This window comes from Ceratosolen solmsi, unplaced genomic scaffold (genome assembly GCF_000503995.2).
Source record: "Ceratosolen solmsi marchali unplaced genomic scaffold, CerSol_1.0 scaffold75, whole genome shotgun sequence".
Classification (NCBI taxonomy): Eukaryota; Metazoa; Arthropoda; class Insecta; order Hymenoptera; family Agaonidae; genus Ceratosolen; species Ceratosolen solmsi.
Window position 1 is genome coordinate 25961 of NW_011948457.1, and position 26563 is coordinate 52523.

The window sequence follows — 26563 nt, forward strand, 5'->3', positions numbered from 1 at the left end:
ACATATAGGGCACATTATAATTGTAATCTTTTTTAATATTCGGTTTTATCTAACTTTGTTACATTAGTAATAATGAATGTTATATAGAAAATATTTTGTATATAAAAAAATGTATTAATAAAGTAGTGTTTATTAAATAGATAAGAATTTATATATCGTTTTAATTTACATATATATTTATATGAAAAATTGTAAATAATTTGTAGGTTGATCCAAGCAAACATGGAAAAATTGGAGCAATGGATGCTGCAAAGTTTTTGAAAAAATCGTATTTAAGTGATGTAATACTTAGTAAAATATGGGACATTGCTGATCCAAATTCTCGTGGTTTTTTAGATAAAGCAGGGATGTTTGTAGCTTTAAAATTGTGTGCTTTAGCTCAGCAAGGTTATAAGCTGAATATTGGTAATATTTACTTAGATGTTTTGCCACCACAAATGGTACGAATTTACTTATATATATGCATGCGTGTAGAAAGAATTGACATTTGTATTTGCATTTTTTTATTTTTATTATAGTTCTTATAACGCACTTAATATTTTTATTAAACTCAGAAATTGAATTATATTGTATTGTATCGAAAAAAAATTGAATATATGTATTTATAAAAAGGATCGACGAAATTAGAAATTAAAATATTAGATGTAAAAGTATTGTTCATGAATATTGTTTTTGTGTAATAATTTAAAGTGGATATAAACTACTTATTGTTATTTGGTTAAAATGTATTTAGAAATTTTGGAATGAGGGTGATTATAAAAACTGGTTGGCTTGCTTCTAAAAGTCTTGTTATTTATATTAAAACTTATAAAATATCCTCGAATGTTTATTTGAAAAAGGGTAATTTAATATTGTTTATCGTTGGTGAAAGCTAGAGAAAATAAAGTGTTATGCATGACTGATGATAAACTTCAGCTTTAATTTTTCTTTATTCGTTTTCAGTTTAACTTTTATATTTATATAAATATCTATTGAAAAAATAATTTTTTGTATGAATGTTTTAATAAATAATAGCTATCATGTACCTAAATTTAGGGAGAGTCGATTCATACCAAACTTACTACTTACTCTCAATCTACACTTTCATCAAGTAATAACTATTGGTTAATCAGTGCATCAGAACGTATAAAATATGAGCAATTGTTTCAAAGTCTTGAACCAGTCAATGGATTAATACCAGGAAATAGGGTCAAAGGTGTGCTAATGGATAGTAATTTGCCATTTGAAACTCTTGGAAAAATTTGGGACTTAGCTGATATCGATAAAGATGGAAAATTGAATCAACATGAATTCACTATTGTAAGTAGTATTTTATAAATACATTAGTATGAAACTCTTCTAACTGATCCTTTTATTTAATTTTTTTTATTTGAAACTTCCAAGAATGACAGATTTATACCAAATATATTTTATTTACATTTAAGTATATAACTAAGAATAAGTATTGTACTTATTTTTTTTATCTATTTACTTCATTTTCGTATTAAAAATTATTAGAGAACAATTAAAATGAAAGTTATGAAAATTTATTTAAAATTTTAATAACTATTTAAATAAATGAAATTAAATAAATAAACTCCTTCATAATTAATTTAATACCTTTGTTATGTACAAAAACAACAGCTTTGTTTCGTCTAAAATCGATTAAAGTAAAAAATTTACATACAATATTTATATTATTCGCTAATTATTCGCCACTGAAATAAAAGTAATTTACATATTCATGGTTGAAGTAATTATGTATGCATGTATCTATAATTTATTACTTGTTTAACTGATTTAATTTGTAAATATGTTGAACGTAATGAACCATGACGAATACAATAGGAATACGTTCAGTTCATTGTGATTGTCTGAATATCTTGGCTTTTAAGTAAATGTACAGTTTATACTTAAACATTTATATTATTTGTTTTTTAGGCAATGCATTTAGTATATAAAGCACTGGAGAAAAAGACCGTACCAAACACATTACCCATTGAGCTATTAAATAGTAGTGATGTAAATGTATTAGATATAAATTCTAAAGAACAGTTCTATATTGCACCCATATTAGAAATTCCATCTTCAAATATACAGTCTTCTATGCAGAATAAAAGTAATAGTGAGGTAAAATTATAAATTTTATATTTAATAGGTAATTGAGCTTTTGTTCATTTATATAGCATAAATTAAAATTTAATAAAATTTTAATTATTGCTATTATATATGATATTGATAACGTCAACAAAAATAATCGAGATAATATGACTATTAATTAATAGTATGTTTGCATTATTAATTGTCTTCAAAATGGCATCGAAAAAGCTGACTTCCCCCGTTGTCTAATCTATTTTTATTGTAGTTCTCACAATTATATTTAAAAAAATACATAAATTATACAAATTATAAACAAAATTTCGTAGAATACCGTCCTCCACTTCATGCGTGTCAGAATGTTGTATTGCTTATGAAAACAGCTAACAATATTCGGTAACTAGACAATCATAGATACTTCAAATCTAAAATGGTGTTAAAATAGTGAAGAAAATTGTTTCTCATTCTAGCGATTTAACCTAATTATGTGAAGACAATTATAACATGAATAATTCTCAGCTAAATGAATTTGCAGATTCAACGGTACATTATATCAATAGAAACCATCTAACATAAAATACAAAGTAGTAAATCTATTTTCGAATATAAAACAAAAAATGACAGAAGTTGTTTTAAATTGGAAGGGATAACTTAATAATAATTAAAGTATAAACAAAATAATAAAATAGTTTGGTATTTAAATGGTAATAAAGCTGATATCTATGATAAACAGGCTCGCCAACTACAAGGTTGACGTGTAGACTAACACCTACATTTTATAAAAATATTGATTTCATTTTTATTTTAATATATTAAACTGAAAAAATTAAATAATGAAAAAATGAAAGCCATAACAATTTCAATATTGTGAATAATAATTTTCAATCACGTTTATAAATAACAGACGTAAATTAAAAACAACTACAATTGGGTCCATGTTTTAATTTATAAATACTTATATAGAGGGGTTTAAGATCATATTAAGTTCATGATTATGCGCCTTTACTGAGTAATTCAATACGTCAAAAAGCTGTTTATAAACACTGTTGTATAAGAAATGAATATTTCCTTGTGTAATATATAGAAAGTAGTATAATAAATTACTTCTTTATTTATTAAAATTTTTATAATTATGAATTTATTCATTTAGTATTTATATATGAATAGTATTAATAGTATTTTTCAATCTTATAATTATAATTTTTCTGCTTTAACATTTGCGTGTATTTTTCTACTTAACTGTCTACTTTAATGATATTTGTTGCACAAAACTTAAGAAACCTTCAAATCTTACTAATCGAGAAAGTTTCTCAGAGTTGTCTGCAATATACTGTCTTCATATAAAGATATAAAACATATAAAACAATACTTTTTTATAACAATGAATTTTTTCCTTTATATTTTTTCTTTGAATTATTTATACGTACAGAAAACTTCTAATTTTCTGAATTCATTTATACTTTATAAAAAATGTGCATACATTTTTCTGTTTATTTATAGTTTGCAGTATGTTTTAAAATGCAGTAAATATGAACTGATAAACAAATTTAAATTTATTTTTTTCTTAAACATACTACAAAAAAATATCTTTCGTTCTAATATGACCAATATAATTAATAATATCTTGTTACATAATTTTTAACATTTGCTCAGTTTTACATATTTATTATAAATTTTTATTGCGAAATTCGGATTTATTTACGAATACATTTGTAACTAAAAATTTAATTACATGCATTAGCTCTTATTTTGAAAAACATTTATAGAATTTGATATTCGTTTTTTATTTAAAATTATATAACTAAATCTAAAAGAAACAAAATTGTGAAATATTAATTGGTTAATAAAAATGATAATGTGCTACAATATTATTAAAAAAATATTTTATTATATTAATAAAAACAAAGGATTATTCATATATTATTAATTATTTGTAATACATTTAATAATAATTGTTACGGATTACAGCAGTTTTAAGCGGTATATAAAGTGGGAGAGGTAAAGACACCTGTGCGTAGTTAGAAACAACTAACAAGGCTAGACTCTAGTGACGTCACTCTAACAATCGGCATGGCAAGAGTGATCCGGTAACCACCGGATTCCCAAGCTTGTACTAGGATATTTAAGGAGCCGCGCTTGACGCTCTCGCACTCTTACTAGTTCATTCAAGCACTCATCACGACAGGATCGCCATTCTAGAGATCGGCTTCAGCCCGCGCGTAAGCTACGTCATTACACTCGTTCTTACGTCTTACTAATACTACAGAGATCGGCTTCAGCCCGCACGTAAGCTACGTCATCACACGTTTTTACGTCTTACTAATACAACGGTTCCTGTCAACTACGTAAGCAGCAACACACTACGAACGCACACCAATACCATCGCTACATCTAATCTCACGTACACATACGTTGCAGCGCATCACGAGCGTCAATCACCACTATAGGTATAAGAGCGGTCCTCGCGTTCACTTAAGCACCGCACACTATCTATACCTCGTTACACCGATACGAGTGAATCTCCCACTCCGTCACGCAGTGACATCACACGGACATCTTCCCACCACCCGACTACTACAGCGCTCACCCTACGCCAGCGGCTAAGGCGGCCCCAACTCGCTGCCCCTACCAGCACGAGTCTCCCACTACTACTACTAAACTCATAAGGAGAAGGAGAGTCAAGCTCCAGGCTATCAAGAATATACTTACAGCATTATCGCCATTAATATTAATTTAAGAAACTCCCATCTATTCATTATCATATACATTCAATTCGATATCCATAGATAATTGACTATTTATTATATTTATTATATTCAGTAAAGGAAAGGACAATAAACAATGCAATAATTATTGCATTGCCCCTTCCACTTCCCAGGAAGCCTCCACCCACCATCAGAAGAGGCTTTTAGTCTGATCCCAGACAATAGTAAAAATGAACTTGATGCATTGTAAAATAATATAATGTAGTTAACATTGTTTCAAATATTTGAATAAACTTCATATATTAGTTTCTTTAAAAAATATTAATTACTGCTTGTACGTCAGATTGTTCTATACACAAATATTTTTATATGATACTGTTTAGAATTTGACTATGTCCACCAGTTTAATGGCGGTGGGGGGAAAGTATGGAAAAGTGGAAGTGTTAAGCGCTTCAATTCAGTATTTAAACATCTGCTTTTTGTGCGGTTTATTGTGTTTTATTTTACAACTACACTGTAATGATTCTACGTTGACGATGAAAATCGGTGAAATCTTGCTGTTTCTTGGTTGTTGCCACGTGGTGTCAGCATGCACTACATGTAGAGGTAGGATGTCGTTGGTCTCCGGATCCTCTTGATGCAGTACGCTTGGTATTAAAGTACTACACTGAAAGTGAGAGGTTTTTAATTTCTGGAGACTAGTTCATGCTGTGCCACGTAATGGTAACTTGATTGCTGGTTTCATCGTTGATATCATGAGGCGTGGAAGTGTGAAGAATTAATCCGATACCTTGATGTGGCGTTGGCTGTGGTTTGCTTGCACTGATTCGTGAAAGCAAACACTTGCTGATATCTTCTTACAACCGCTTTGTGCGCTCTGGCACTATGCGTGAGGTTCTTTACGTAGAGTGTACATTGGCTTTGTTCGTGAGATTCCTTGCTGAAGTCAGAAAGATTACGCGAGTAGCTCCTGAGTGACTACAATGGATGCGATTATGCAGTTGTTTTTTCGGATGTGAGGACTTTTCCAGATGTCCAACGACTGTTGGAGGATTTCCCAGAAATGGGAATAAAAATTATATAACTGAAAAATTTATATTGAAACATGTAATTATAATAAAAATTTATATATATATATATATATATATATATATGATTATAAATTCATTTAAATTACAGTGGATAGTATCTATAGAAGATCAAAATGCTGCTGATAAATTATTTATACAAGCTGATAAAGACTTAGATGGTTTTGTATCAGGCGCTGAAATTAAAGATATTTTTATGCAAAGTGGATTATCTCAAACTATTCTTGCACGTATTTGGTAATTAACAATGTGTAAAATATCGACACCTGGCGAATTTTCAATTTATTATAAAATTATTTTTAGGAGCCTTTGCGATATCTGTCAAATTGGAAAATTAAATAATGAGCAATTTGCACTATCAATGTTTCTCATAAAACAAAAAATTAATGGCATTGATTTACCAATCGAATTGACTCATGAAATGATTCCTCCGTCACTTAGAAAGAAACACGCAGAATATACCATTGTAAGTAATTAGCATTTGGAAAATAAGTAAAGTAGTAATTGTCTAATTATAATGCTAATTTTAATTTTATTATAAAGTACGAAACTGGTATTTGTTTTTATTTTCTTATTTATTTTTAATTATTTTTTATTTAACAAGATCAATATATAATAATTTAAATAACTATATTTCACATACTTGGCATTTAAAAAAACATTACTTACGGTAGATTATAAAGAAAACGCAACATGAAAAACATGACAAAGACGGTATAATTTAAAAAATTACACAAAAAATCATATATATGTTATAAATATTATAAGATTTTAAATACACGTCTTAAAAGTTAACAAAATATTACAATATTCATATAAATAATACATTTTTATTTGTAAAAACTGTAAATTTGATACTCTTATAGAAATATGTATTGTGGTTTTTAGTTTATAAATATTAATAACATTTTGAAAACGTTTATTTATAATTAATAATAAATCTTTTTTTCTAAATTCATTATGGTGGATTATTCATTCGCTTAATAATAAAATTATTTTTAAGAAATGCACTTGTTTAAAAAATTAATTGAATGCAACGAGAATGTAATAATATATATTAAAAAAATTTATCATATCTTTTAACATACCAATAATTTTATTCATATTTAAAATTAATTATAATTATAATACCTAATAATGAAAGTATTTGAATTGTTAATAAAATTAATTCTTTAATGGACGACCAACTAGTGAGTTCAGTCTTGTAGTCGTCTCCTTTTGATGCATTCCGCTGATCTCGACGTCCACTTAAGGAACGCCGGATTCCTTGGTGTCTTCAATCAGTGCGCCTCTGTCTGCGGCGTGTCTATTCGGAGCATCCTTAGCGGCTGCGTCTTCAATCAGAGAGAGAGTCTACTTGTGGCTATCTCGTAAAGAGAGAGCTCTGATTAAAGAGCCCTTGCTTGCCTTTCCAAGCGGTAGTATGGCTAAACTTGACAACAGTCGATGCAATTGTGTACCGTTAGATTTTAATTTTTGGGTGTAACGACTATTTCCAGATGCATAATGACCAGGGTTTTCCAGAAGCCTAACAACTTGGGTGTGCCAGATGTTTAACGACTTGGAAAGGGTTCTCGCAATTTCGAACACATTTTAATGAACATAACATTTGAAAATCGGATTACTTTTGAATTTAAATGAATGTACACAATTTGCATTCAAAATTTTATCTATAGATATGAAACATTCATTTTCATAAAAAATTTCACGTTTAAATAGAAAATTATTTGAAATATTTATTTAAAATTACTAAGTTCAGAAAATTCAGCAATTCTATTGGTCCTATATTTACCCTTCATTTCTCTCTTCATATGTATCAATAAGATCTTGAATACTCGTTTTTTTTTTCATATTTCATTAAAAATTTTGAATAAATTTGGATTTTTTTCATATTATGTAATATTCATTTTCTCTTTTTAAACCGTATACGTCATATATCTAAATATCTTTCTTTCGTGTCTCATATTCATTTTATTGCAATAAATTATAACGAAATTGCTATATGTGCAAATTCTGTATATTGCAATTTATTTTATCTTTTTTCTTTATGAAAAACGAATTTCTGATACTTTAATTGTTTTTAAGAAACAAACAATCACAGATACATATCTTATATCGAGATTATAATAATATGATTTACATTAAGATATGACGGTAAATTGTTTTTCTGATTTATGAGAGGAGAAAAAGAATTAAATTTACTATTAACGATAAAAAGATAGTCTTTAGTTTGATCATAAACCTGTGAATAAAGATAATAAAAGACTCCTCTTAAAAACATTCAAGTACGGAAGGACTTGATAAAATGGAGTTATAGTCGACTATTTGCTAACTGTTATCTGCCCTTGATAATGTAATTAAACGGATTGGAGAGGTGATGGAACGGTCTTTCAGGCCTGGTCGGCCTGAGAGAGCGTGTTGCTGTCACCTTTCTTTGCAAACTTTATGTGAAACGCGAATCGAGCGTCGATGACTAGCTTGCACAAATAATAATGAGGATGTACCTTATGAACTACAGACAGAGTATGCTGTTTGGCTGGGTGGTTGGCGCATTTTAATGATTACAATTCCAATGGCGTCACTGTTAAATTACTAATTTGTTATTACAGATTCTGTTAATAATGCACGCATATATTGTAGGTCATTGCCAGGCTTGCGGCTAAGTTTCGTAGTCGTAAGTGATAACTGTTATTAGATAGACTGAATGTACACTGATTAATAATAACAGAGTGGTAGAATTATAGTGAGCTATAATTGATGACTGAATAGATAGTAAAAACACCGTGAGCCAGGTGTGTAGCGACTGAGTGGATGTTAAAAGTACAGTGCGCCCCGTACTTGCGCCGCCGGCAGCAGCGCCGATAGCTGTTGCTATGCCGAAAATCGTAGTGACATCAGAGAACAAATCTTTGGAATATTATAGAAGCATCGAAGGACACAGCCTGGGAAGGTTCTAGAAGTTTCATCGGCGTAGCTATGCGGAATTATTGTCGTATATACGAATTTAAGGCGTAAGAAAATTCCCGAATTCGCTGAATCGTGTTTACAAACATGAGCGTCTAGGAACTTCTACTTTTCCCAATTTAAATTCTTGAAAACTGCTCCAAATCCAGAACACAGATCATAGTTGGTTTTACAAACCAATGTGATTCCAAAGTAAAATATTAAAATGAACCAATCAGTAATAGTAAAACTTTAAATTTAAGGTAATTGTTCAGGATTTAACTACCCAACATTAAAAAGTTTATTGTTTATTATAATATGATTGCGATACATTATATCTAGATTAAGGTGTAATATTTGAATTATTCGTTACAAAAATTCTCGATGTAGATTTAAGTCTCGTACTATATCCGCATAGCAATAAAAGAAGATTCTCGAATCTACTAGTTGCTTTCCGAGAATTTACCAAAGCTTCCAAGAATTACAACGCTAAATGTGCGCAATCATATATAAGAAGCACCAGACGACGAAGAAAATTTGTCTTGTTCAGCAAGTCAAATGAAATTAGTGCCAGTCATACCAGTGAAAGTTATACACATCTAAGGGAATCCGTGCAAGGTATACTGATTTGTTTACATTATTTCTTCTATATTGCTGGCCAGCTGTCGGTGTGTCCTCCGCAACATGACGATAGTCAGATCGTATTGAGGGCGACAACATACACTGGCATCTCCAGCAAATTATCGATATCACATACTACATCCTGCGGCTCAGCGCCAACACTGTCGGTCAGGCCCCTGTAACTTGGTTCTTATCAGAACACTGAAGAGGGCGTCGATAATGTTTTAATAGTCCCCACTATTACCAGCCAGAGATCCCGACAAAGCTCTTCGTAAAAACCATCGACCAATTAAACACCCAAAAATTCGCGAGCCGGACAAAGCTCTTCGTAAAATCCATCGTCGAATTAAACGTTCAAGGATTCGCGAGCCAGACATGCTCAGTAAAAACCATCGCCGAATTAAACGGCCATGGATTCACGAGCCGGAGATACTCCTTCAAAAGTAAGGAATAAAACGCGTGCCCAGTACTATTAATGCACCCCTAGCCTTGCACTCCCGGATGACGTTCTATAGCTCATGGTGAACTATCTAATCACGATAAGCTCAACAATTCTCGTTAAGATCGGTAACACCAATTACCACTGTAACATAACCTTAAATAAAAGTCCCGAGAACCAATTGTGTTTACACTAAATTAATGCATTAACCTCTCCCCCTCCCATCTCCATCATCATTAAACCAGTGGTACGATATAATCCACCCACCTTGATCTGCGATCATACTGGTGGCTGGAATTCCAAGAAGTAGTGTAGTCAAATTTGCATTACTTAAAGAATTATATACACCATTTTATGGTTTTTACTGACTATAGTGTAGTATAATAATTTACATTTAGATTTTATAATAAAAGAGTTTTTTAAATTTTCAAATTTTTTTCTAAATTGTGAAGTATCTTAAGTTAATTTTTTTTCTTCTTTTAATATTTATATGATTGATAGATTTCATTACGTTTTACAGGAAAACAATAATATATGTGGTTATTCAAGTTCAGAACTTAATATGATAGGTAAAGATATTAGTGAAATAATTCGCGAAAAACTTGCAATAGAACAAGACATATCTCAAAAAGAAGCAGATATTAAAATTAAAACTGGTGAAATAAAAAGCTTACAAAGTGAACTTGATACTCTTGCTGCGACATTAAAACAACTTGATAATCAAAAGGGTGAAGCAAAAAAAAGGCTGAATGATCTAAAAGTTCAGGTAATAATAATTAATTATGAAAAATAGTGTAAATATAAATAATTCAAAATATATCTTAAAAACATTCTTTATTCCATAGTTATATTATAAAGTATGTATTAAATTTTATACATATTCTAGATGATATATGGTATTAAGAAGTACAATAAAAGATCTGTTATTGTTATCTATATTTTAATAATTACAAAGTATTAATGAGTACTTTATAAAAAAATACAAATTTTTCGAATTTTATAAATTAACTAATAGTTTAAGTTTCATTAAATCAATTTTAACAAAATCCATTTTATTACTACTTTTACATTATTTATTACTTTACATTATAATACAGAACTTTAAAAAAATGTATAATTATGAAATTTATTATAACGTTATAATATGATGCTCTATTATTAATTATAAATGACTAATTAAATATATTTATAACAATGATAAAAGAGTCATAACAAAAAGATTAGTAAATCCGATAAAATCTAGTTTTAACTATTTAATTCTAATTTTATTGATTTTTATCTATTATAAATATTTTTTCGTTAAAACTGGCACAATTACGCAAAAATTATACTAACTAGTTATGGATTATAAATTAAAATTAAATTTAATTTAACCAATTACATTTGTGTAATTTTCAGCAATAATTAATAATCGAATTTATTATAATAAACACGTAGGTACTCATTTATTGCTGCATCCCATACACACTGTATTTTGATTGTACCACAACATTCATCAGAGCGTGAACTGTGCTTCAAAAACTATTCACACAAGGTTCCTAAGGACATCATCAGATAGTTGAGACCCTGTTAAAAAACTGCACTCAATGGGAGTTCAATCCACCTGCTACACCTCACATGGTAGAAAAATAGGAAGCAGTGGTAAAATCCATTAAGTACCACGTAAGGCGCACAATTGGTGGAAAAACACTGACATTTGATAAAATCACTACAATGCTCCCCCAAGCAATTCTTAACTCAAGGCCATTAGAACCCATGAGCGATGACCCCGATGACCTGTCTGCACCCACACGAGTACATTTTCTAATAGGGAATTCACCCACCACAATTCCAGAATCATCTCTAAAGGATTTGTCAATTTCAGGATTAACCCGCAGGAATTTTATACAACAACGTGTACAACAATTCTGGGCATAGTGGTCGATGCATTACCTGCAACAACAGTTATTGATTTCAAAATGGCACCACCCACGGAATGACATCCAAATTGGCTCACTGGTACTCATAACCGACGAACGATTATCGCCCTGCAAATGGTCACTTGCCAGAGTAATTGAAATCCATCCTGGCGGAGACGGCCTAACCAGACTCGTCACATTAAAAACTGCGTCAACCATCATGGTCCGAGCAATTCACAAATTTGCAGAGGATCATCAAGCGCGTTGCTGATGGCGGGCGGAATGTTTAGGTTTGGAGCACCTAACATCAAAACTTCAATTCCACAAAATTGTAATTGCTATAACTCACAATATCATAAAATTTCACTACGAAAATTCTCGGTAAAAAGTAACACCTTTGCTTAAGAAAGTCCTGCAATGTATCCGTATAGCAACTATAGAGAAGTCTCCAACCGGCAAAGGCTTGCCTTCCTACAAATTGACAGAAATTTCTGGAACTGAAAATCTAACGGTAATTTTCGGCATAGCAACACTAAAGGTATTACTGCCAGACTCCACAAGCGTTCGCATATATTAAGGGCAGCGCGCGACGAAGTAAATCAGTCTTGTTGAATGAGTGTATAAGAAATAGTACAATTCACATCTGAGCGAAGTATTACGCTATCCATACGTCTGTCAACGGGGATCTGTGCAGGGTACACTACTTATTATTACTTAAAATTTTATTGTTACTCGGCGCATTTCGCTCGCGGTTAGCCTTCAGACACATTGATACTCATTCATACCGCGACTTTTTTTCAAAGCAACTACCAATAAGGAGTGATACGATCTCAACAATTCTCACTACCAACGGTGAATCGCATTACATATTTATAATTCAAAACCAAAACAAATATCTCGAAAACCAATTGTGTTGATACTGAATTGAAGCATTACCCTCGCACTCATCCTCACTCTTTTTCATATCACTTTTCCACCAGTAAAACGGTGGAATGGTCTAATCCAATCACCTCGGTGTCTCAAACCGTCAGGCGAGTGGAATTCTGAACAGTAATTTTATGTTTTTTATTGAAATATAACTGTTAATTATTACTACAATATATAAATGTTAAAGCAGATGATTCATAATTATTATAGGTTCGGAAAATTAAACTAGAAATTTATAAGCAAATTTATAATACTATTTGTCTATGGATTATATTTTAATTCTATTGAAAATATTAAATAACTATTACTAATTTGTTAGAAAGATGTTCAAAAGCTGAAGTTAAAAGTAAATACTTAATTTACTATTGTGGCTATTTTTTAAATATATTCAAAATAATGATTTTAAATAAAAAACAATCTATTAAAGGTATGTAAAAAATAAAAAGAGAGAGTGAATATGTATAAATATGTGTGCTGTAAATAACTAATATTGATAATAGATATATTTTATAAATGAAATTACGAATTATAAAAATGTACAATAATTGTTAGAGCATTAGATATGTTATATGTATAATTATTGGATAATAATTCTAGCTAATTATTTATTATATTAAATAAATACACATATTTTCAATTTTATTTGATTTCATATTAATTCCATGTACAAAAAAAATGTTCATCACAAGTAACAACTCTTTAGTACAAAAGTCCATGTAAAAATATATAATATACAAGTGAATTATACTATCAGTAAGTTGAGCAGTAAATAAACTATTAGCAATACGAAAATATAATCTAGAATTAAAATTTTTTATATAAATTATAATTTATCTTGAATTTATCTCTTCAACTTTAATAATATTTACTAAATGAACGGATTAAACATTAATACAAGATATTTATTTTAAGGTTGATAAACTGAGACAACAGGCTGCTGATCAGGAAACTAATTTACGAACTCAAGAAGACGAATTAAATAATAAACGTCAAGAAATCGAATGTTTAAAACTAACAGAACAAAATTTAGACGCACAACAACATAAATATAAAAATCGTTTAAATTATTTATCAGAGCAGTTACAAAATATTCAACTGAAAATTAGTCAAACCAAAGCCAGATTGACACAACTTGAAGAAAAGCAACATCAAATTGTTGATATTATTTCACAATATGATTCTGCTTTGACTACTGGAAACGTTGCTTATATACCGGACGCATCATTATTATTTAAAGTAAAAATAGAAACAGCAATGTAAGTATAATAAACCATTTATATTATTGAAAAAATGTAATAAAAATGATTCCATTGATTTAAATATCACTTAAAGTTTATTTTATAGTTATGATGTTTTATTCGATTTTAAAAATTGCAGTATAATATTAAATACAAATTATATATATAAAAAACTTAAGATATGTATAAAAATTAATATTAAGTAGAATGCCTGTTTATCATCTATATAATATTCTTTGAAGGTTAAATGAATATATGTATTACAGGTATACATACATACATATATACATATATCTATTACTGCAAAGGTAAATTCTTTTAATATTCCCATGCATCATTATTAAGAAATATACACATTTTTTTAAAAAGGATTACTTTTTAAAATTTATATAAAATGTTGATGTAAAATACTAATTTATTTGCAACATATTCATTTCAATCATATTTCTTCTGTCGTCATTATATATTGAACTATATAACATAAATGTTAATGTATAAATTGGTCTAATACATTCAAATTTATAAAGTAAAATATATTCTTATACGGCCTCCATTATGATTTAAAATATTCAGTTTGAAAAAATCTTGATCTAGTCTCTCTCGTCTTAATTTTTTGATACATTTCATTTCCATATGTTTATAAAATATGTTTAATAAAATTATAATTTTTGTATATACAATTTTTAGATTTATATACAAATATATGCATTTGCATGTTTATGAATGCCGGCTACATTATTTTATTCAATCAATTTTCGTCCTATGGGATCTATAAATAAAGCTTATTTACTGTTTAATCCATTTTCTAGTTTCAAGATTCGTGAAAGTTAGAGTTGATCAAAAGTTTCTGTATTCTATTTTATTCAGAGTCATAACGTGCCAACGAAGTAGTTAGAAAACCATGAAATTCACTATTGTATTTTATAATAAAGTAACTTTTAAATGTATGTATAAAATAATTTTAAATTCACTATCTTATTTAATTATCTATGTTGCATTTTAAATTTATGGAAATTCGTCATTTTCTACACATATTTTTATTATAGTTTGTCTAATTATATTAAAAAAATTAAAAATCAAGAAAACAAATTGTTATTCAAAAATCAAATTATAGAAAAAAATGAATGTAAATATAACTTTCAACAAAAAAATGAAAAAATTCTATTTTTGATTACTCATTTAATTGTATATTATAATGAAAATTTGGATTTTTTTATAACTATGAAAATCTGAAATTTAATAAAATTACAAATTTTCTTAATGCATTTGTTTATAACAATGTTGGACAAATACTTTCAAATTTTCAAACCCGACGTTCACTATATCATTAGTATATATATATATATATATATATATATATATATAATTATAAAATTGTTAATTTCGTAGATATAATCTTAATACCACAACCGATTTGGAAAGTGCCAAGACAGATAGTGAATATCAAAAGCAGTTTGATAACCTTGAAGATAATAAATTTAAATCTACAGGCAAAGACAATTTTGATGAAGTGCATCATCGATTTAAAACATGTTTTCAATCGGAAGGAGAAAAGGTTGGTTAATTCTTTATTAAGCTCAATAAATTAAGTATGAATTTTAATTTTTATAAATTGATTTAAATTTGTTATATGACGCTTGTACAAAAATTGAATTATATTTAAATAAATATAACAAAGTACATTTAAATAATATATAATTATTTAAACTATAATTATATATTATTTATGAACTTATCAATATATTGTAATTTGTTCGGAAGTGGAGCATTTTATTCAAGGCCATCGGTTCTCAGAATGTTTATATTTTCTCACATTGAATTCCCAATTATCCAAAAGCAGAATTCTCGAAGGTTCTATAAGGTTGCTTAGCCTTCGCGTAGCAACATCGATTGAATTCTCGAATCTTCCAAGGTTTGCTTTCGCCGAATTCTCGACTAGCCGAAAGCTTAGATTCTCGATCGTTTCCGAAGGCTGCTTGGCCTGGAACGGTTACGTTGCCTTTGCCTGATTCTCGGGTAGTCAAAGTCGTAGAATTGTCGATCGCTCTTCAAGGCTACTAAACCTCGAACTCGGAAAATTATATTTTCTCACGCCGAATTTCCGACTAGCCAGAATCATAGAATTCTTGATCTCTCTACAAGGTTGTTTAGCCTCGAACTCGGAAAGTAAATTTTTCACGCTGAATTTCCGATTAGCCAAAATCATAGAATTCTTCATCGCTCTACATGGCTACTTACCCTTGAACTCGAAAAGTTACCTTTTCGCACGCCGAATTTCCGACTAAGTCAAAGCTTATATTCTCGCTGGTGCTAGTTGCCGCGCTGATACTTAAGGAAGCACGCATCAAGCCTCTTAGTAGTTATCACTCAGCAGTCACTCAGTACGTAGTGTTGATAGTTATAAAGTGTCACAATTCAGTTATTTGTCCAAACCAATCATCTACGTCCAAGCCACGCTATAGCACGGAGTCTTTGCCAGAAAAAGATCAAGCAATACACACTCATTCGACTCAGCTATTGCAAGGAATGGTCGTTCATTTCTTCCCGTTCTAGAAAATAGTCGACTACTCTCGAAAGTATATTATTTATCTTTATTGCGAATAACTAGCACACAAATACTCCAATATTCTCCTTATGAGTATGCTCGATTCTTCCGAAGATATTACCATATTCCCTTTATGAGTGTGGTCGATTCTTCCTACTAAATACTACAGACATTACCATACTCCCCTTATGAGTATGGTCAATTCTCCCTGCTAAGCACTGCTATTTGCCATTACCACCTTCCCGTGCTCATCTGATGAGCATGGTCGACTGTTCTTGCTGATCTTTACAACGTCAGTATAGAACCTAATAAACCATATTTCCCTTCAGGGAATATTCAAAATCCATTGCTGATCTTCATAACATCATCAACGACATCGCCACCATTACTAAGAAGCAACCACATTGTAATAGAACAATCCCCTCTGTCCCAAAAGAAGCGAACATAGAACTGCAATATTGTAATTGTTAGTTAAACAGAATAAACGATGTCTTAAACGAAATTACACACTGTACATTTTTTCAGCTCTTCCACGTGTGTCCTTTCCTACGCATCACTACGACGAGAGACTAATAAACTGAACTATTGGATTTGGCAGTTCCAGTCACAAACTAAACTTTCGAAAATTTGGTCCTTCGAGCCGGACTGTCTGGGATCAGACTAAAAGCCTCCCTGTGATGGTGGATGGAGGCTTGCTGGAAAGTGGAAGGGACAATGCAATAATTCAATATTGCCTTTAGAGTGTAGTGTCTTTCCCTTTATTGAATATAATAAATATAATAAATAGTCAGTGACCTATGGGTGTCGAAATGAATGTATAAATGAATGGATGAAAGTTTCTTCAATAAATATTAGTGACAATAATTCTGTAAGCGTATTCTTGATAGCCTGGAGCTTGATTCTCCTTCTCCTTATGAATTCGTAGTAGTAGTGGGAGACGCGCTGGTAGGGGCAGCGAGTTGGGGCCGCCTTAACCGCTGGCGTAGGATGAGCGCTGTAGTGGTCTAGTGGTGGGAGGATGTCTGTGTGACGTCACTGCTTGACGGGGTGGGAGGTTCACTCGTACTGTATACCGTGATATAGGTAGTTGGCGGTATTGGTGTATGTTAATAGTGTTGTTGCTTACGTAGTTGACGGGGGCCGTGTATTAGTGAACGGAAAGAACGTGTGTAATAGCGTAGCTTACGTACGTGTTGGAGTCGACTCAGTAGTAGTAAGCCGAATGAGCTTAGCTTACTTGTAAGGTGTAGTCGATCTCTGTAGTGGTAGTAGGCCGAATGAGCTTAGCTTACGTACGTGTTGGAGTCGATCTCAGTAGTAGTAAGCCAAATGAGCTTAGCTTACTTGTAAGGTGTAGTCGATCTCTGTAGTGGTAGTAGGCCGAATGAGCTTAGCTTACGTATGAGTTGGAGTTCATCTGTATGATTTGGAGTCGATCTCTATAGTGATAGTAAGCCGAATGAGCTTAGCTTACGTATGATGTGGAGTCAATCTCTGTAGTGTTGGCTGGAGCCGAACTGAAGAATGGCGATTCTGTCGTGATGAATGCTTGATTAACTAGTAAGAGTGTAGTAGTAAGGAACGAGCGTGGTGCGTTGCTTATGGAGGCGTGGGTTCCGGTATAGTTGTGGCATCGCTATTAGTTCCTTAGCTTGCTTGATGTGAAAAGGCCGTGATCGGTAGTAGTAAGGGCGAGAGCGTCAAGCGTAGCTCTTTAAATATCCTAGTACAAGCTTGCGGATCCGGTGACTACCGGATCACTCTTGCCATGCCGATTATTAGAGTGACGTTACCAGAGTCTTGGGGAGTTCGTCGGCCCTTGTTAGTTGGAATTGTAATGTAATATTCGAATATTTTGCGAATTGTGTTTATGACTCGGCACGCAAATGTTTCTAACTAAGCACAGGTGTCTTTACTTCTCCGACTTTGTATACTGCTTAAAACTGCTGTAATCCGTAACAATTAGGAAGTATTAATACATATTGCATTGATATATAGAAGAATAATTATTATTTTAACACAATTGGAAGTTTTGTTATTGAAATAAGTTTGCACCTATTTGTAACAAGTCATACATGTATATCTTGTATTTGCCTAGGAAGCAGCGAATTAAAGGTGTAAAATTTATACATAATATATTATCAATAATAAAGTATATATTATGTAACATAAAATTAGTTCAGATGAATAATTAAATTAGAGTGACGGTAAAAGAAAACACTGAACTGTTAACTATTTAAAATTATAATTTATATAAAATTTAAAAATAAATACTTATTACGTGAAAAGTATTTTCTTTCACAAGGAACTATGTTATTACATAAGCCCAGCGTTAATTATACTAAGCAATATAAATTATTACATTGAATTACTACTTTTGGGAAAAAAAAATATATATAAACCTTCAAAGTTTATAAAACAATTATTTACCTGTTTATTTATCACGTTGATTGAATAATACACTCAACGTAATATTTATTAAAACATTCGTGTCAATGGTTAAATTTAAATACATTTTCGAAATTCATAAATTTAGCACTACTTAATATATGTAAATAATATTTTTTATAGTCTTTATTAATATTCTCTCTGTATATTCTTTTTATCCCCAAGATTTTCGATGGTAGTTTTGTAATATAAAATAAAAAAAATTCAAGGGAATTTATTTATATAATAAATATCTATTTCTTTTTGTATACAATTTTAACTTATATTTTGATTTAAATAAACGTAAAGAATATAAAATAATTTATGTGTAATAATATCAATTGATATAATTTTGTAATTGATTTAGAAATTTAGTGACTTACATCCATTTAACCTCAACGCCAAAGAATTATATGATCCATTCAATGATGGTGTAATACTATGTAAAAAAACATCTGATTCATTACAGGTAAAAATATTTTTTTATAATAATGTTAATAATGTAATCTGATTAAAAGAAAACAAATATATTCCATAAATTTTAATATCTAGTTCATTTAAATTGAAATTTCATATATATATATATATGTATCAGAATACTGTTTCAATAATAAAAATAATAATAACTGGTAAATAATTAATTATGGTTGAAATACAGTATTTTTATGATAATAATATACAAACTGAACAAGAGTTGTATTTTCAAAACGTAAATTAAAAAAGAAAAATTATTTTATAAAAGTGAAGAAATAACATGGTCAAATTGAAAAATTGTATAATTCATAAATATTGTTAAAGTGCACTGTGTGTCTTATTTAAAATATATTATTATAAGCTTTTATAATTTCTCACTTATAATAAGTTTATAAAGGAAAAATTTAAAATATGTATAATTTTTTTATATTTTAATTAATATAAAATAAATTGCATCGAGTTTTTATATAATTATTAATGGTTACATTGATATACATTGAGTAATGTAAATAATGTTTTTTTAGGTTTATTTTATAATATCCATTGCCAACGTAAATACCATCTTTAAACAATTAAGTTAATAATTCACGGAATTTATAAATTAAATTTAAGGAAGCCAATATTTTAATCGGCTATAGAATGTGTGAAAGTTAAGAATATAATAAGTGTTCGGGATTGAAGCAGTTGAAAGCGGAATCCAAAAGTGGCAGAGGTATAAGCTCCCGGACATTTACGTTTATAAACAGAATTTAGCGAATTCGGGAAATTTCTTACGCTGAAACTTCGAATCTACGATTACAATTCCGAATAGCAATGCCGATGAATCTTCCAAGGTTATATCCTACTGTACAAAATGTATTCGCCGTTCCGGTTTGTTTCACCAGGGCCGGTTCGAAGGATAAAAATTGATGCCGTTGACAACTCAGAGACCACGGGTGTTGTGTGGTAGCGATGACAGGTCACAAGTGGAAGTGATATTATAATAATACAGTATAAATATGGCTGGTATATATGCTGTTTATTCTGTTATTTATTGATGACAAGGTTGACTAGTATTACGATTATTGATTATTGAAATAACTCTTGGGTTGGATTGATGTGTTTGTGATGGCAAACGTATACTCATCTATGCAGCTTGATGGTTTGAATGTGACTGTAGAATGGCGCGAAGTTTGATTCGTCGATACTGGCGCTGTTTGTTGCTTAAGTTCATAAGCATCCAAACTTGAACTAAGGTGAGGGTTTGCCGACAAGACGCCCCTTAGCGGGCGCGAACTTGACGCGTACTGGAATCTATTCTGCACTGTTGCTCTGGGGAAAGCTTCTTCGTCCTTAGTTGTTTGTCGATATCATAATCTCTGAATCTCAGAGTATGTAATTATTGTAATAATAATATTACTTACGAAGACTGCTGGTATATTTGAAATTGGGACCTTGTTCTTTCTTCTATGGGGCTTGTCGTTGGAATGCGTCGCCCGCAAATAGGACTTGTAACTATAGTTGTCTTGAACTACGCTAATAGAAGACTTTCCACTTTTTAATTGAATAAGTAGTGTATCGAGAGTGATGAACATTGAAAAAAGCGCCCCTTAAATACATTTGCTGACCATGAACTTCACTTGAACCCCTTCCCTTATCTTTCGTCCAATCAGAGACTCCTCCCTTACAGAGCGAGGGCAGCGCCTCTTGTGGCCTTATAGTTAGTTAAGGGCATAGTCGTCTCTTGGTCTTCATGGTAAGAAGAGCTCTTATTAGCACTATTGCTATATAGTGGCGAGCCATAAAGTTTTGAAATCTAAACACAAATTTTACGATGTTATATTGCATTGAAAAAGGTCTCGCAATCTCGAATACCTAATAACATCACGACAAAGATCGGCATAACAACAGACACCGGTGCGTTGCCGGTGTCGCATGCTCCTATGAGAATATTTAAGAGCAGCGGTTGACGCGTAGTCTCCACTATCCTAGTAATAATTACGCAGTCACTACGATGGGCTCACTATTCTATCTACAGGCATCACTCACTGTAGCTATATAAGTACGTAATCATCAACTAATGAGCAATCTGACAAATCAGTAGTGACGCTACACTAACAGAATCCGTTAAACTAAAGCTTAGACTTATATCCAAGAAGTGCTAGTGCAAACATAAGCTAAAAGTGAAATTATCTAAACTATAACTACAACATACATTCACGGATCACACCATCGGCTAAAGCAGCAGCGACTCGTGCCTTCCTTTAGTAAGCATCGGTTACAACAGCCGCACTTCTCGCCCAAAAGATGGACTCGCGCCTCACACTACTGAGAGTACACACACTCTCATCAGCACATAAAGTAATTGAAGAAATTTCATACACTTCTATAACCATTAACGATTATTATGTAATATATTTAATAAATGAAAGACCAAAATATAGAGTATAGAATTGAATAATTGCATTGCCTCCTCCACTTGCCAGCACACCTCCATCCACCAACACCAGGAGGTTTTTCAGTCTGATTCGAGACAATAAGAATCTGATAATTTTTATCTTACAATTTATATGTAGATTAACTCTACATAGTAGAACCTAATAGTTCGTAATTATAAGTCTATCCTGAAAAGAGATTCTATAAAAATTAAAATACCAATCGCAACAATAATACGAAAAACTAAAATCTAATAGTACTAGATAGAGGATTTCGTTTGATGACTGAAGATATTGATCGCTACCTTGTGTCATCGAAGTTATAAAATTACCTATCGACATATTATCTTTATATAATTTGAGTTTAATACAAAAGTTCAATATCGTTAACAAAGTCACCTGCAAATCGATGTGACATGCAATATGTCATTAAAATTTATATGATAAATGAAGGTAAATGAAATTTTAAAATCTCAATCAACAGAAAGAAATCAATCTCATAAGATGAACAACAGATCACGAGAATTAAGCTGTAACAGTTCTAAAAAGATTTGAGTAATGCAACTGAATTACAAACGACATTCTCTTTCGTAACTGTTTTGAAAAGGTTATTTTTCTAGAAAAGGAAAGTGACATTTCATTTTCAACATATATAAATCAAGATTAGTCATATCTTTAACATTTACCGCATTTCTTAAAATTTTCAAGAATCTTGGAAAGTACTAAACAATTTATTTTGAAGTAATATATATATATAAGTTATTGGTAGTATTTAAAAACTGTGAAGTTGTCAAAAATAAATATTTTCGTAGAACTTTGTAACTAATAACTAAAATTATCACAACATAGCCTGCAAGTAATCCATAAAAATATGCTGAATGTGTCAAAAATCATAAAATTAAATATTGTTTTTAAAAATTTCAAATATTCATACAAGATTTAATATATCACAAATAATTTTTAACGTATTATCCTAATCAACATAAAGTACAATTATATCAATAAAAAAGCATGTAATGTGTAAAAAACGTATTACTTGCAAATAAAATTTTTTTGCAATAACATATAATGTATTATGTATTCTTAATTAAAAATATCTTTTATTTCTAATATTAACTTTAGAATCTCAATTTTTGTGTAATTAGTGTGTCCTCTTATTTCTCTGTTTTGAAAAAAAAATCTATAATTATTTTTATCATTAATATTTTCACACTAATAACTATGCCAATGTATTTTATATACATATAAAATTGTACATTTATAAAACCTATACCATACATTTTTATAATTAATTGATTCTAACGCTAATTTGTATTTAGTGAAATATATCGATATATATAAAATAATCTTTCATGTATTATTATTCATTATCATATTATTATTCAATATCAATAATATTAATTAATATTATTGACGATTAAAGTTTACATATATATTTTGTGTTTACATACAAAGCGTGAATTAGAAGAATTTTATATTTATTTATTTTTTAATAGATAACAGATCCATTTGGTGATGATCCATTTGCTGCATTGCATGCTCCAATTCGTCCCGAAAGTCCGAGTCCAGCTTTACCACCAAAAAAAAGCAAGCAACCACCTCCCAGACCTGCACCACCAAGGTCAATTCAAGGTCCACAAAACTTATTAAAAAAATCATCTTCAATCGTATCTATAATGAATACTTCTGACCCTTTTAATAACACTAATGCAATTATTAATACTAGTAATGCATTTGAGTTCGCTGATTTTGCTAAATTCAATCAAAAGGTTAGTAGTGATTGTATATATTAAGATATTAGTTATTTATTATTTCTTTGATAATATTTTAATTTTAATATATTTCCTACACCGTATTTTATAATAAAAATTTAATTTTAAAAGTATATAATGATTATATTTTTTATAAAATTAATAATATATACTTGATTTTTATTAATTAAAATTGTATAACTTTCATCATTAAATTTTTGTAGAAATACTTTCATAATTAATCCTCTTTTTAGAGTCTAAGGTCGTAGTTCTGAAAATGACATAAGTACATCGATTCCGATACAGTAATCAAATCAATTCAAATATTCTTTAATGATCTAAATTTTTATGTTGTCATTAATAATTACATTTAAAATAAAAATTAAATTATATTTATATTTGTAGGTATTAGCTGTTGAGGCGTTAAAATGTTATTACTATTTGACTAATATATCATCTATACAAATATATATAATAAACTATTTATTTATTTATTATTTAAAATTATAGAATTATCTAAACTATTGATTTAACTTCATAAATTCTCGACAATTATGTTACTTTATATATAATGAAATTTCATTTACAGTTTGTAATAAATATTCGACAAGTTATATTTACATAAACAATATTAAATGTATTAATCATTTACTATTTCATTCTTCATTGTTTCAAAACATTTTTTTTTTAGTTAAGGTCACATGTTATTTAAATAATATCAATAAAATGTTCAATTTTAATACAATTTTTGTAAAAATAAAAAGTTATAATAAAAATAAAATATTTATTTAATATTCTATTATTTAAGTTTTCTAAATTGAAATATTTATAATTAAAAAATTTTCTTAATAATCAATTATCCATGTAAGATTAAGACTTAAAATGTACATTGAATATTTACTTTCGAAATTCGCTGTTATTTATATATTTAATATTGTACAAGTTTGCATACCGAGTTGTTTTTATTTTGATCTTATTTTCAAATTTTCTACGGTTCATTTAATTTTTATATTAATGTGAATTATTTTCGTAAAACGGTTTTTATTAACAATAATTTTTTTAAAGTATATTTTTTGTATATCAGTGTTAATAACCCTGATATAATTTTATTTTTATATGTAATTATTTTAATAATTTATTATGATTTCTTTTTTTCAAAATTGATAATACCAAGAATGTAAAGAAAAATCTTTTGAAAAATAACAAAAAAAAATAAAATATTTATGTTAGTTTCTGGGAAACAATTCAGAAGATTTAAAATAAAAAGATTCAATGTACAATAATTTAATAAAATAAAAAAATTCGTATAAAATAACAAATGTACATGTTGCTCTATAAATATAAATGAGAAATATGGATTTTAAAAAAATGAAAAGTTAATAAACTGTAAGAAAAAATAGGCTTTGTAAGAATACAATTATTTTTGTCAAAGAAAGTTAGAACAAGATAAAAGTATGTTTCATGAAATAAGATTATTCCTTGTTTTTATTTATTTAAAACGACTGTTAAAGTTGCTGGAAAATATCTACTTAAAAAAAATTAAAACGTTTTTATTATATTTCATTACTTTTTATACGTATGTGTTTATTATCGTAGATACCACGAATGATGTACATATAATAGATATTCAGTGTTAGAATAATATTTTAATTATTTATACATTATTCGCTGGATGATATTTGAAAATTCTTAAAAATTATTTAATTACATATTACATGCCAAAAATATTAAACTGGAAGGCTCAATTATAATTTTAATTTACAAATAAAAAAGTAATTATTTTTTAATCACTATTGAAGTATAAAGGAGAATAGGAAAAATTAAAAAAATACTCTTCTAATTAGTTAATTCCATTAAAAAATCTTGCAATTTGTTTGTGATAAACTTTTTTAATATATAAATATATAGTTTATATTAAAATATTTACAAGTTATAATTTTATAAAAAAATCATAATTCAATAAATAATCTTATTCTAATTTAATAATTAATAATGAGAATTTATATTTGAAATTATTATATATGCAGTGCCTGTTCATTGTAGCTTTATAATTTATTTAACTGAAATATCTCAAACAAATTTTTCCATACTTTAATACACGCAATGAAACATGAATACATTGTCTTTTTAAAAAGAATCGAAAAAATATATTCAACGAATATTATTTAATAGAACATTATATTTATCATACTTAGTATACTTAGCTCTTTAATTGATATATAAATTTTACCTGATATCACTAGATAATATCGAATTGTAAAACTAAAACATCTGCTATATATATGTAAATAATTTTCAAATGGGATAAAACATAATAAAATATACAAAATATTTGGAATAATTTGTTTATTTATCTAAATATTTGATTTAATTTAAGAAAAAAAAAGAAAGAATTTATTTTATATATTACATTTGACTTGACTATTGGTAAGAGTGCTAGCCAGATACAAAAGATATAAAATATTTAATTACAATTAGGTCATTTTTCTAGAGTATTATAATTGAACTCAACATACATTTTTATCTGTATGTATCTAGCAGATATTCTTATCATTTGAATGACAATTTGTCATTAATAGTCGGTATTATTTTATATTATTTTTAATTACACTAAATATAATATTAATGTTTTCTCATCTTTTCAATTAGATACCGTCTATACTGCTTTAATTAATTTTCCTCCTGGGCTACTTTTTTTATAAGTTACTATTTTTTATTAGTTAATTTTAGATTGTATTATATATTTACGAATATTATAAAAAATGCATAATGAAAGTATTTAAATTATATAGAAACAACAGTATTATCCATATTTTAACGAGATAAAACAATATTGTTAGCGCTGAGTCGATTGAAATCGATCAGACGCATAGTACCTAATAACCATGAATCAAGATAAAAAATAATCGAAAATTAAATAGCAGGCGTAAGCTTGTAAAGTAACTTCAATATATCTTTGTTGTATTAAAACGATTTAATGAAATATTTAATAAACAATGCGTGTGACAAAAACATAC

At 29.0% G+C, this 26563-nt stretch overlaps 1 protein-coding gene across 1 annotated transcript in view; it reads left to right on the plus strand.

The window, feature by feature from the left end:
* The first annotated feature begins 211 nt into the window (after positions 1–211).
* Positions 212–26563, plus strand: part of Eps-15 (Epidermal growth factor receptor pathway substrate 15) — a 31887-nt gene continuing 5535 nt past the window's right edge. Inside the window, exons 1-10 of the mRNA XM_011505394.1 lie at positions 212–440; positions 1036–1299; positions 1921–2109; positions 5961–6106; positions 6173–6335; positions 10393–10638; positions 13610–13953; positions 15325–15490; positions 19275–19376; positions 23292–23564. Coding sequence (XP_011503696.1) covers positions 240–440; positions 1036–1299; positions 1921–2109; positions 5961–6106; positions 6173–6335; positions 10393–10638; positions 13610–13953; positions 15325–15490; positions 19275–19376; positions 23292–23564 — 2094 coding nt within the window. The 5' untranslated portion in view covers positions 212–239. The remainder of the gene's footprint in view (positions 441–1035; positions 1300–1920; positions 2110–5960; positions 6107–6172; positions 6336–10392; positions 10639–13609; positions 13954–15324; positions 15491–19274; positions 19377–23291; positions 23565–26563) is intronic.